At 62.6% G+C, this 12,149-nt stretch overlaps 1 protein-coding gene across 12 annotated transcripts in view; it reads left to right on the top strand.

Annotated features, from left to right (window-relative positions):
- Positions 1 to 12,149, top strand: part of MCF2L (MCF.2 cell line derived transforming sequence like) — a 102,091-nt gene that overhangs the window by 30,343 nt on the left and 59,599 nt on the right. The window contains exon 1 of one of the 12 annotated variants that reach the window (XM_064492938.1): positions 4,399 to 4,780. The exons of the other annotated variants lie outside the window; for them this stretch is intronic. Coding sequence (XP_064349008.1) covers positions 4,669 to 4,780 — 112 coding nt within the window. The 5' untranslated portion in view covers positions 4,399 to 4,668. Of the gene's footprint in view, positions 1 to 4,398; positions 4,781 to 12,149 lie in introns of those variants that run through there. 12 annotated transcript variants of the gene reach the window in all.

Below are 12,149 nucleotides of genomic sequence, written 5' to 3'. Positions count from 1 at the left end.
AGGATTTATCTGCTCACATTCACTGTATACCTCTGACTTAGGAGAAAGAAATATTTGTTACATTTTGCAAAATGTTTGCAAGCTAACTGTAGTTGTCCGATGCACATAAAAATCGAGTTGCCTATGTTAGAGTTAAACCTTTAAGTTAAAATGTAGCAACATCCTCAGGGTGCTATTTGGATGAAGTGTAGCATGAGGCTTCCCGCCTTGGGGGTGGTAACAATGCCGCTTGAAGAGCCGGTGTGCGGGTTGGAATCGGTGATGGGAGAGGTGACCCTGGGTCCAAGCCCGGCACCACGGTCCGTCAGCAAGTGCTGCCTTGGTCTCCCCATCTGTAAAATGGGCCAGGAGAGGGGCTGACGTGAGCAGTGCTGTCCTCACCTGTCACACACGCACGTGCTCACAGCTCAGCACATCTCTGCCTCTGTTGTATGTTACCAGCGTGTCATTCGACTGATGTCTGGATGGTGAAGTCTGGGGATTCTCCAGGCGAGTGAGAAAGAAAAGGAAGCCTCCGGGGGGTGGGGGAGTGGGCGGGGTCCAAGAGGAAGGGACCAGGGGCCAGTCACCCAGACAGGATTCTCTGAGGCGACGCAGGTGTGCAGAGAACAGACACCCGTGCGCCTAGGCCTCAGAGCCCATGAGGGAGCCTTCCCCAGCTCGAATCCCAAAGAGTCAAACACTGAGAGGATATCGGACTTTTGGGAGGAGACGTTCAAGAAAACTTAGAGTGGGAAATACAAAAGGGTTGATGGTTCTTTCTCAGTGTTGGGGAGATTAGGTGCCCTTGGCGTGTCTAGGTCGGGGTTTCAGCAAATGTTCGTGGTTTTTGCTCGATTCCATTAGTAACTGCGTGAAAGAATTGCGTCCAGTCCCCAAAGCACGACCAGTCTCACCTTCACAGCACGTGGCTGTGGTACTTAATTCACCAAAGGACGGAACGAGGATTAAGTTTCACTGATGACACTTTGGGCAAGATTTTAGAGACGGTGCACTGATGCCCCAGGATGCCTTCACTTTTGGAAGGGTGCTTTGTCTTTACAGACAGAACTTTTTAGGGCTTTGGTTTCTGAATCCTTAAGAAGGGGATCACGTCATTTGATGTTTAAATGATAACAAAACCTGGGAAGCTGTTGAGCGCACAAAGATGGCAGGTTTCCGTGACTCATCCGTTTCTGTGCCCCCACCGGTTCTGACGGGACTGAAGTTTTCACTGTTTTCCTTCCGAAACCCACCCTTGGTTTTGGCAGGGCCGCGCATTTCGTTCCCACGGGCTCTTCAGTTCACTCCCCGGGTGCTTAGAGGGCAGAACCAGGGCTGGGCAGCCAGATCAGCACGTCCACCGTGGCGGCATGTGACGGCAAGGTTCCACCTGGACTGGAGGCGTCCTGGGAGCAGTCTCCGACACCACCATCGTGTCATGTGATCGGTGTCAGAACCAGAGTGTGTCGCTGCTGCGTGCTGGCCCAGCTCAGGGAAATCCTTTACGTAGAGTTGGTCCAGCCACGTTCCAACCTGTGTCTCTGAGAAGTTAACGCAGACAGGGCAGGAGGGACCTCAGTCACCTTGTCGTCCGTCGTGTGCTATGGGAGCTTTCTAGCCATCTGACTCGGGCGTAACTCCAGCCGTCGTCGTGGTTGGTCACGCAGGTGTGATGTGTCCTTGATTGAAGGGAGTTAAGTGTGTCATTTAAAAGCTCGTTTCTAAGAATGGCCAGTTCTAGACTCTCTGAAGGCCTGTTTCTCCACGGACGGCTCTCTTCCTGGATTACAGAAGCCTCGGGGCTTTAGAACCAGAGCGTGCCTTACAGCTATCTCGATGGCCCGGCTCCCAGAACTTTCTTAGTTGGAGGGAAGACATGTTACTGAAAACAACGTTGCTACTCAATGCCCCTACTAATAAACGTGGAACAATCTGGGGGGCCTGGCTGTGTGGCTGCCCCAGGACCCGTCACCAAGTAGGACCGCGAGGTTGTGGCCAAGAGCAGTGCCAGGTGACGGGGCTGGGACCCGGCGCTGAGCTCGGGGAGGGAGGAGGGCTGGTCAGCTGTGTGGACCTCAGTGCTGACCAGACCCGGAGACCATGCAGCAGGAGAATGAATCACACGACACAGGGGCACCGGGTCGGGGAAGAACCCAGGGAAGGATGAAGTCGGGCAGTGCCTGTCTGTGGGGAGGAGGCGTGCTCCGCGGGGCCGGGGTGGCGGGGGCCCCTCGGGCAGGTTGCTCAGCTGCATGCGCCAGCCTCGTGCGAATCCACCCATCAGGCGTGAGAGCCACGTGAGAAGGGAGAGGGACCCTTTTCGCACTGGGTTCCGAGCATGGTCTGCATCTTCGGTGCTGCGGCCGCTGCTCCCGCCCGCGTCGGCCCTGGAAGGACCAGTTTCAGCCGCCCAGCGTCTCCCTTGGCTTCAGACCTTCCCTGAGTGGCTCCCTGCCCCCCCGGCATGATTAGTCTTAGAGCCTTTACTGCCCCAAACCGTAATGCTTATTGGCAGGAATTGCTTCGTAACTTGAGGCCGCATTGTCTCAAACTCACCCCTGGACCCAGAAGGGTTAGTCCAGTTCCCGTGAGGCCTGTGGCTCCTTCACCTCCCGGCCACGCTCACATGCGGAGGGCGGCCAGCGTCCTGTGAGGAAGCCCTTGGACCGCGGGTGTCTGTGTTTTCACGGGGGCTGTTCACGGGGAGGAAGTGCCCACCGGGGGCTGGGAAGACCCCACAGAGTCCCGGGGTGCTCGGAACCGTGGCTGTGGTTGTGCAAGAGGAAGAAACTACCAGGTGGTGAATGAGGCTCCTGGCACAGCAGTGACTTTTGGAAAAGGTTTTACTTTATTTTTAAACTTTATTTACTTACTGGAGGTGCTGGGGATTGAACCCAGGACCTCATGCATGCTGAGCACACTCCCTCCCACTGGGCTACACCCTCCTCTCCGGAAAAGGTTTCAATTAGTAACATTTAAAAAACGCACTTAGGTATTTAGGCGAAATCGGGTTGACCCCGCCACTTGGTGGGGAGAGTACACCGCGTCGTAAGCCGTCGGCAGGCGTGCGAGGCCTGCTGCCCAGCGCCGTGCTCCCGGCCCCGGGACGGGGCTGGGGAGACCTGGGGTGCAGCAGCCCAGGGACGGCCGCTGCGGCTTCCAGTCCCCCAGCGGCGCTGCTTCTGTGGACTCGCAGTGATCACGTCTCCGAGTGGCGTGCCCCGGTCACGGGAAGGGGCCTGTGTCCTGGACACCACATCAAAGGCGCCATCTGTTTCCTCAGATTGTGAGCTGGGCCAGCCTCTCCTGGAAGCAGGGGTGAAGGGACAGAAAACTGTGAGCACGGACGCCCTTCGGCTTGGGCGTGGCCCTGTCTCCCTTTGTCTCCGTTTCCCTGTGCCTGTGGGGGCAGGGCTGGCGCAGCCCCCTGGGCTCCCCACGGCTGTGCCTCCGGGATGCAGTCCAGGGAGCCCGACTCCCTCCTGCGTCCTCGCTCTCAGGACCTGCCAGGTCACCGCCAGGTGCTGGGGACCTGGCCCGAGTCTCGCAGGTGCACATCTTCAGTCACTGCCGTGTCTCAGAAAGATGGGAACAGGCAGCAGGGCGCCGCCCCTTCTGGGACCCAGGCTGTCCCCTGACCTGTGGTCCCCAGCAGGGAGGACATGCCGTCTAGCGCTCCGCGCTCTGTGAGCACTCGTGGGAGGAGGGGCACTGAGCCAGGGAACTTAAGCAGAGGCCCCACCACACTGGCTTCGGGCAGGGGGATGGAGGTGCTGGCTCAGCCCAAGTGCGGCCCCTGCTGCTCTCATCCTGCCACCGACTGGCAGCACTTAGTCAGCTCCCAGAGGCCCAGGAGCCTCCAAGCCACACAGTGTAAACAGCACGGAGCTGACCTGCCCGGCCCGCGGCGTGCGAGGCTCCGACGCGCCGAGGGTGCCCGGCCGGCCGGCCTGCAGCAGGCGCAGCCCTGGGCGGGGGTGGCCCCGGGGTCCTGGACACCCCCCTGCTGGGAGGCGGGGGGCACCGGGCTGCAGGCTGAGCGGCTCCCGGGGGACGGTGCCGCCCGCCGCGCGCAGCCTGTGACGCCTCCTCTCCCCCGAGCTGGACGCCGGGCAGCAGGAACTTGCCAGTTTATTTCAGGAACGCCTGGGGCCGCTTCCTCCCGCCGGCCTCGTGGGTGTTTGTTTGGACTGGAGGCTTCCTGAGCCCCAAGGTGTTTCTGGCCGCCGCTGGGAGCCCCTCACGGAAGCCCCTTTCTAAGGAAGGAAGCGCCCAGGACAGGTCGTGGTGCCGGAGCCTCGCCCGCTCGGCGGGGGCCCCCCTGACACCACAGGGCTTTCTCCTGCGTCCTGCGAGGCTGCGGGCAGGCGAGGGCCCGTGTGCAGGTGGCGGGGGCCCCGTCCGCAGCTGCCCAGTGCACCCTCGGTGCCCGCGGGCGTCACAGGGAGGCTCTGCGGTCTTTCCTGGGACGCGGTAAACCCAAGGTCACCAGAGGTCGTGTGCTGCCAGCACCCGGTGCCTTGCCGCACGTCTCTGGAGTCTGCCTGGCTTCCAGCTGTCCCCGCGGAGCCCTGCCGGGCGCCGGAGACCACGTCCTCCTGCCCTCGGGTCGCATTCAGCTCTCGTGTGAGCCTGTCCTGAAGACCCGGAGCCTCTGCGCCGTGTCCTTGGTGGGAAGACCCCGCGATGGCCGAGCGGGCAGCGTCACGTGGAGCCCGGGGGGCCCGCCGGTCTTGGTCCTGCCTGTGGCCCCAGCTGCGGTGGTGGAGGCGCCGGGCTTCGAGTTGCTCACAGTCTGGTGAGGCGGGACGGGTGGGCTGTCCGTGGGGCATGGGGACAGGTGCCGGGTGTCTGTGTATATTTTTTTCACCAAAAATGTGTGCCATTCACCTGGCTTTTGCGAAAGGTTAGAAATGAGGTGCTGGGTGGTCCAGTCTGGTTCGGTTTTCTTGGCCTCTGGTTCTGAGGCCTTGGACTCCGGCAGGGATGGCTGTAGGGCAGACACAGTGCAGGTGGCCGTCCCCGCAGGTTTCTGGGGGACCACACTCCTGTGCGGAGCCCTTTCTGCCTCTAAGGGTGCCCTCTGGGATGGAGCTGAGCTGTCCGCATCCTTCCTCAGTGCCCCAACGTCCCAGCGTCTGTCCCCCGCTGCATTGGGGGTGTCAGCCAGGCAGACGCGGCGGGCAGTCACCTGCCAAGGAGCAGACCACCCTGACACGTTTCTCTCTGGATGGCGCCGTTTTTACTGGAAGGGACCATTTTACTGGGCTCTAAGCATTGGCTCAGCCAAGCGGCACAGTAGAAATTCTCCCAGGTCCCCGAGAATGTTTTTACAGATCCACTTCCCAGCTAGAGGGGAGGGCCCCATCACTCCTTCTCCTTCATCGCAGGAGCCCCTCCCTCCCTCAGGGCCTGGAAACAGGAGGGAGGTCACTGCTGACTGTGGGGCCGCTGGAGGGGTGTGACTAGGGTGTCAGGTGGAGTCTGTTCCCTGGACAGACGCCCGTGTGTCTGCGGCGCGCAGGACACCAGAATGGCAGGTCGGAGCCAGCCCACCCTCTCTGTGGTCCGGGCCCCACGGTCCTCTCCCTTTCGGGGAGCGCTGAGCACCGCCTCGTGCTGGCGGTTACACCCGGGTGGGGCTGCGGGAAGCCCCATGTGGGCCCGGGAAACCTCCAGCAGCCTCGGCGCCCGGGCAGGGCCGGCCCCGGGGGAGACTCAGCCCGCACCACCAGCCCCGGCGCTGTGGCTCTGGGCCCACCACCTCTGCCTCCGGACTCAGGGGGTCTTCTCCGTCTGTCCGCTGACTTCTGTCCTAACTCAGTGAGGGGGTGGTCTCAAGGGGCCGTGTGCCCCCTGCCCCGCCCGGCGCACGCCAGGGTGTGACCACTTGACTTGTGCCTCTCCCCAGCTGCCAGGCACTCCATACGGCGGGGGCGCCGAGTTGTCCGACCGACCCTCCCTGGCCTTGCGGATCTGCACTCTGGCTCTGTCAAGGTGGCTGTCAGGACCCCCGACCCTGGAAGGACTCGACTGTCCTGACTCCCAGAGGCTTCGTGGGGTGGGGGGGCAAGGGTGGGGCCCAAGCCTGCCCCCACTCCCCAGCCCCACGGCCGGGCGGGCAGATCTAGGGCTCCAGGGGGGTCCCCTCGCTGAAGTGGGGACCCAAGGGTCCTCTCCCTGTGCAGTGGGAGCCACTGTGACCTGCAGAGATGGGGGGGCAGCGTGTGACCTGAGCAGCTTCTTGTTCCCTTGTTAGCACATTAGACGCCTTGTCCTGTGCTCTGCCCGTTGGTTCAGGATCCCACGTGGGCAGTTAAGTGCTTTGTGACACAGGTGGCCCTGGATCATGTGGTTCCATGTAGCCCCCTGCACTGTCCATCCCCTCCCTGCACTGTCCACCCCCTCCCTGCACCGTCCACCGCCTTCCCTGCACTGTCCATCTCCCCTCTAACTGTCCTGCCTTGCATTTCGGGATAAGTTTCCTTGACCTGCAGGAGCAGTGATCAGGCTCTCAGGTCCCCACTACTTCACTTTGTTCTGGTCCTGGAGAAGCAGTCTGGCCTCAACTTTCCTTCCTGCCTGTGGGTTTGCCCTGATTCCCTCCTCACGGACCCTTCTGTGCACATGTCTGTGTCAGGCTGGCCTCTGCATCCCCGTGGACAGACCTCCCCGTGCCCCACGGCCGTGTCCCTGGGGGTGAGCGTGAGGGGACGGTGCGGTCAGACCCCAGCGCGAGCGAGGCTGTGGTTTCCTCCGACAGCCAGAAGCGGAGTTGTGAGTTGACTAAGAGAAAGTCAGGGACGGCCTCTAGGTTGTCACCCCTGCTCTGCTCCTGCCAGGAGCTGCCGCACTTTCAGAAACAGAGCATCTCCTGCACTGAGCGCTTGGGGAGGGGCGTCCACTCTGCTCTGGGGCACTGAGGACTGAGTCTCCACCAGCCAGGAAATGGGCTGTTTCACTCAGAATTGAAAGTCCCCTTTAGGAACATAATTCAGGTTGTTGTGGGTAGTTTTACACAGAATCAGAACTGACTTTTAGAAAAGCACGCGTGCTCACATGCAGGCGAGCATCCTGGCGGCTAATGCAAAAAGGGGAAATGTTTGGACACAAGGTCACATGCAGAAAAAAGGTCCTTCTGGAAGGAATTCTGGAGGAGAGCAGTCGTTCAGCTGCGCTGGAAGCTTTGGAGCTCTCAGTGGGTGATGACATCTTTGAAACGCTTTCTCGTTTGGAAAATGGAAGCACCTGGAAGTACTGAGCTCACAGCGCTGAGCCTCAGGGAGGCCCTTTCAAAGCGGGCAGAGCTTCCACACCGCCTGTGCCAGGCAAGCCCAGCCTGAAGCGGGTACCTGACGGGCCCAGACTGTCCCAGTGCTGTGCCACCGTGCTGGCCGAGCTAGACCGTCCTTACCTGCTTGGACCACCAGGGCACAGGGCGGCCGTTCCTGTGGCCTTGGGAGGCAGAGGCCTGGGGCTGCCTAGGCCAGAAGCGGGTGGCGAGGGTGCCTGAGAGGCCTCGGGTTTCCTCAAAGGAGCCGGAAGTGTGCCCAGCACTTGGGACATACAGTTGGCCCTCGGCCGTGGGGCCCCGTGGGTCTCGCCCACCGTGGGCGTCACGCCCGCCAGCCTGGTGCTCCCCTTTTCAGGAGTTCCAGGAAGCGGCAGGGAGCACTTGCCCTCCCCGGGTGGCTTTTCGGAGCACCCAGCGGAGAGCTGGTGGGGGCTGCAAGGGCAGAGCGTGTGTGCGGTTTTATTTAAAGTGCTTTTTCGGAGGAGACTCGTGTTGAAGGGCCTGCTGTGGGCCCTGCTCAGGCCTGCGGGGGCGTGGTGGGGCGTGGCTGCCCGAGGAAACTAGTGTTTGCTGGTGTTTGTGTTATTTTAAATGTTGGGCAACTTGGTGGAGGTGGCAGCTCTGGCTCCCTGCCCCAAATCCCTGATCTCCCCAGACCCAAGCCGCTTCAAGCCTGGGGCTCAGGCATCCGGGTCACGGTGGGGTCTCAGCCCCGAGGCACGCCGGGCTGCCCACCCCCCTCAGCTCCCCGCCCCCAGGCCCCAGGCTCGAAGCGGCTTGGACTCCAGTGGGGAACAAGGCGTCTTGCTGGGCACCTGCTGGTTGGGGTGTTCGGACTCTGCCCCTGTCTGATCTCTGGGCATTGGGGAAGGGCACGGCCCCCATCCCCGAGCAGCCCAGTCCCTGTGGTGGGCCGGGCCGGGCCCTGGCGACGGCGGCGTGTGGCGTGCGGCGTGTGGTGGTGCAGGCGTCCTCCGGGATCTGAAAGGGGGTCTCCCGGGGCAGGGGGCGAGGCTTCACACCCCAGACCCAGTCAGAGACACAGACCCGGAGTGGAAGTCTGGGAGGGGATGACAGGGGCGTTGGAATTCAGTCCCAGTGTCCGCACTCGCTCACCTTCCTTTAAACAAACACGGCCGCCACCTCTTGTTTGTTCCTGCAAACCGTCACTTGTGTCTGGAGCCGCAGGCTTTATCAGGTGGGACGGGACAGAGACGTGGCACTGCCGTCAGGTCAGCCTTCTCGTGACTCCCCGGGTGGAGGGGAGCACGAGCTGCGTTTGGCCTCCCGTGGCTGCTTGGAAGCACGGGAAGCCTCGCCCGCAGAGTGTCCCTCGTGCCTCGACCGAGGCCAGGACGGGCCGGGCGACCTTGCTCCCCCCACGGCCTGGGAGCTGCGCCGGCCGAGCCCGTGTGTATGCACTCGGGGCGGGGTGAGGAGAGGAACCACCTCTTAGTGATTCCTCCCAGTTCACGGGGGAAGCGAAAGCGAGGAGCCAGCTGGACCGGGCAGATTTTAGGGAGCAGAGTCCAGTAAAAGAGGCTGATGGGCGACCGGGGAGGGCAGTGGCCGGACGTGGCGGAGCACGTGCCCGAAGCCATGGGAGACCAAGGGGCCGCCCGGATCTCCGTGGCGGAGATGAAAAGCTACTACATCTACTGCGAGTGGTGCTCCTGGCTGTTGTCTGCTGCTGAGGGTGAGTCCTCCGGCCCCTTGGGGTCGCTCCCAGCAGGTGTGTGGGGATGGGGCCGGGACCCCACCCTGCAGCCAGTGGTTGTGCAGGCGGAGACAGATGGGCAGATTCCTGGTGTCCTCGAGGGTCGTGTGCAGTCCGCATCCCCTTGGCATCTGGAAAGGCTCGGGGATGGGACTGTCACCTCCCTTTGGCTGAAAGTGTCAGCTCTGCTGGTCTGAGCTGCACAGCCAGCACCATGCCCCCAGAGCCGCAGGCGGACCTCCTTCAAGGGCACCTGGTGGACAGAGGTCCAGTGAGACTCAGGACAGAACAAGCAGGTAGCTGCGTGGTGCCGACAATCCGGGACAGAGCGACAGGGGCCAGTGACGCACTTGAACATCGGCCGCCTCGTACGTCTAAGCGCAGCTCAGGGGCAGAGCGGCTTCCTGGTCCGTTGTCCAGGGAGCCCCCTGAGTCCTCCTGGGCCGTTGCAGTACCCGGGCATCACACTGCCGGCGAGTCTCTTGTCCGGGAGGCGGTGAGGGACGCTGCTGCTCTGGCGGGAGTCCTGTCCTCTGTGGGGAGCACTCAGGGGTCACTGTGATCACGACCTAGAGTGTCACCTTTCCGTCAGTAGAACCCAGGCGCTCCCTGGTCGATGTGGTTCTGAGGCCGCGTGTGGGCACAGCTGACCTGCCCCGCGGGCAGCAGCACTGCCTTCAGGGACAGAGCTCCCACCCGATGGGGTGGCTGCGGGCTCGGCCACACTCAGCTGTTGTGTCTTGGCCTCTGTGGGTCTTTGTTCTTTGAGCGTGGACTCGAGGTCAGCACAGCCCCGGGAAGGCGACTGTTGGTCTGGTCGGCTGCACCAGCTAATTGTGATGTGGTTGCCGGTGTCGCGGTGGAACAGACAGAATGTTCTGGTGCGTCCTTTGGGGGCAGCGGGGCACGTGGCACTCTGCCCCTTTCCTTAAGTTCTTCAGTTGCTACTGCATCGGATTCTCTGGTTGTGGTGAGTCAACAAAGCGTCTGAGACGCTGGAGAGTCCACCTGCGTGTGACTTTAAACTACACTGAGCTCAGAGCAAGATAAGAGAAAATGCTTTCTGCGTCTTCATCTGCATTTCTGGCAGTTTTGTCCCAAAACTTAACTGAAAGCGAGCCTTGAGCCTTGGAAAGTTTCGGGAAGGGAAGCAGGCCCCTTCTGGGACGGCTGACCAACTTGAAGAAGCCGCCCTGGGTATTCCAGATGGGACTGGTCCTTGCATTCCCTCAGCCCTGGAAGGTGCCCACTTCCTAGCCGGGCTGGGGCGGTCCTCCCGGGGCCAGGCGGGCGGGATGCCCGTGGGCGGCAGGTCCCGGAGGGGCCCATGGTGTCGCTGCAGTCCACGCGGTTGGCGGGCACGGGAGCTTCCCAAGAAGGACGAGCCGGCGGCTGGAACAGCGGGACAGAGGAGCCTGGGGTCCAGACTGGGGACGGTCTTTCAAGGGTCCAGTCAAGTCTGAGGGAAACGAGCTAGTGTTTGGCCAAAGGGGTGCATGCACGAGAGAGAGAAAGTGGAGGCATAAATTGGGACGGGGGGTTGAGGGCAGAACCAGGCTCCTGCCCAGAACAGACCTCCGATTCCAGAGGGTCTGGAGGCGGTGCTTTGAAATCCCGACCCCAGGAGCCTGGCGGGAGAGGCTGCAGCCCCAGGCCCAGCGTCGGGTGGGCCCTGGGGCTGAGGAGCGCCCCCATGTCCTGAGAGGGGAGGGGCCCCAGGAACCAAGTGTACTTCCTGAGCTGGAGGGTCTGCGGGGCGGGCAGCACTGGCCCCGGGGACCCACGGGGCTCCCCGCGGGGTCTGTAAGCTGCACTGGCAGAACCGTCTGAGGGCGGAAACATTGGCAAGTATTTTATGATGTTGCCGTCACTCTGGAGAGCCCGCTCACGTCCCGCTGCTGAGGGATGGGGGCCAGTGGCCCCGTCCTGCGGGGAGACCCACCCCCTTTACCCCCAAAGGTCACACCGTGAAGCCAGGCATCTTCCCCTCTGGGGCGCGGGCCCCTCCTTGAGGACGCCTCTGCCCGGGCTCAAGGTCTGGTGCCTCCTCGCCCTCAGGCACCTCCAGGAGGACCGTGATCAGCTGCGTGGGCCCAGGTGTCCGCAGAGGTGGGCTTGAGCCAGCGGGGTCAGGTGCAGGGTGGCCCCTTCCTGGCTGTGAGTGCAGCCAAGGGCCTCGGTCTTCTCATCCGTGAAGTGGGGGTGCTGGTACCAGCACCACGGGGCCGCTGGGACCCGTGTCTGCCCCAGGCCGGTTCCTAGGGATGTTCCCACCCCCACCTCCCACCCCCACCCCTCACCCTAGGCCCCCCTTCTCTCCACCATCGCCATCTGCGCGCCACCTCCTGCCGCCCCCGGCAGTCGGCACCTGTGCCCCCAGCCCAGGCGTGTCATACTCATAACAACCTGAGGGGCCCCTATCACCCCACTTTGCAGATGAGCTCGTGGAGGCGCTGGCTGGCCTGAGGAGCTGAGGTCCACTCAGGCCCTCCGCTCCCGGCTTGGAACGAAGGAGGCTCCTGAGGAAAGCCTGCGACTGAGCCACTGCGGCCGCGGCCCAGCAATCGCCAGCGTCCGGCCGTGGTTCAGAGCCCGCATCACACTCTGGGCTGAGGTTCGTTCCCTCGGTCACGGCAGGACTGTGTCCAGGCCGTCCCTCTGCCTGTGGCCCCAGGAGAGAGGCAGCTGTTGGGGGTGGGGAAGTGGGTTTCAAGCCCACAGCCCAGCAACAGGCACCTCAGCTCGGTCCTGCCTGGTTCACCCACAGGCGGGGACCCCTCTGTTCTGCCCTCCTGGCCCTGGGTCACTGAGACGGGCAGGCAGAGCAGAGAGCCCGCTGTGTGCTGGTGTGGGGCGTGTGGGGCTGGTGGGTTTGCGGCAGCAGGTGGTCATGGCCCACAGTCCCTCCATCCAGGCACCTCCTCGGGCACCGGGCAGTGCCAGGATGCTCTCTCCGTTCCCCGAGGCGCCCTGGTTCCGGTCACCACACTGGCTCGGCCTGTCCTCCCAGGGCCCCGCCCTCCTCCACCTGCCCCAGAGTAAGCAGGTGTCTCTTCTGAGCCCCAGCTTGGCCAGGCGCTCCACGTGTCTTTAGTTATGTCCTGCAGCGCAAACCTAAGTGATGTTTTAAAGTAAAACACGTTTGCTTCCGAGAGC

The sequence above is a fragment of the Camelus dromedarius genome, chromosome 13, assembly GCF_036321535.1.
Source record: "Camelus dromedarius isolate mCamDro1 chromosome 13, mCamDro1.pat, whole genome shotgun sequence".
NCBI classification, from domain to species: domain Eukaryota; kingdom Metazoa; phylum Chordata; class Mammalia; order Artiodactyla; family Camelidae; genus Camelus; species Camelus dromedarius.
This window is presented reverse-complemented; position numbering and strand designations above follow the sequence as displayed.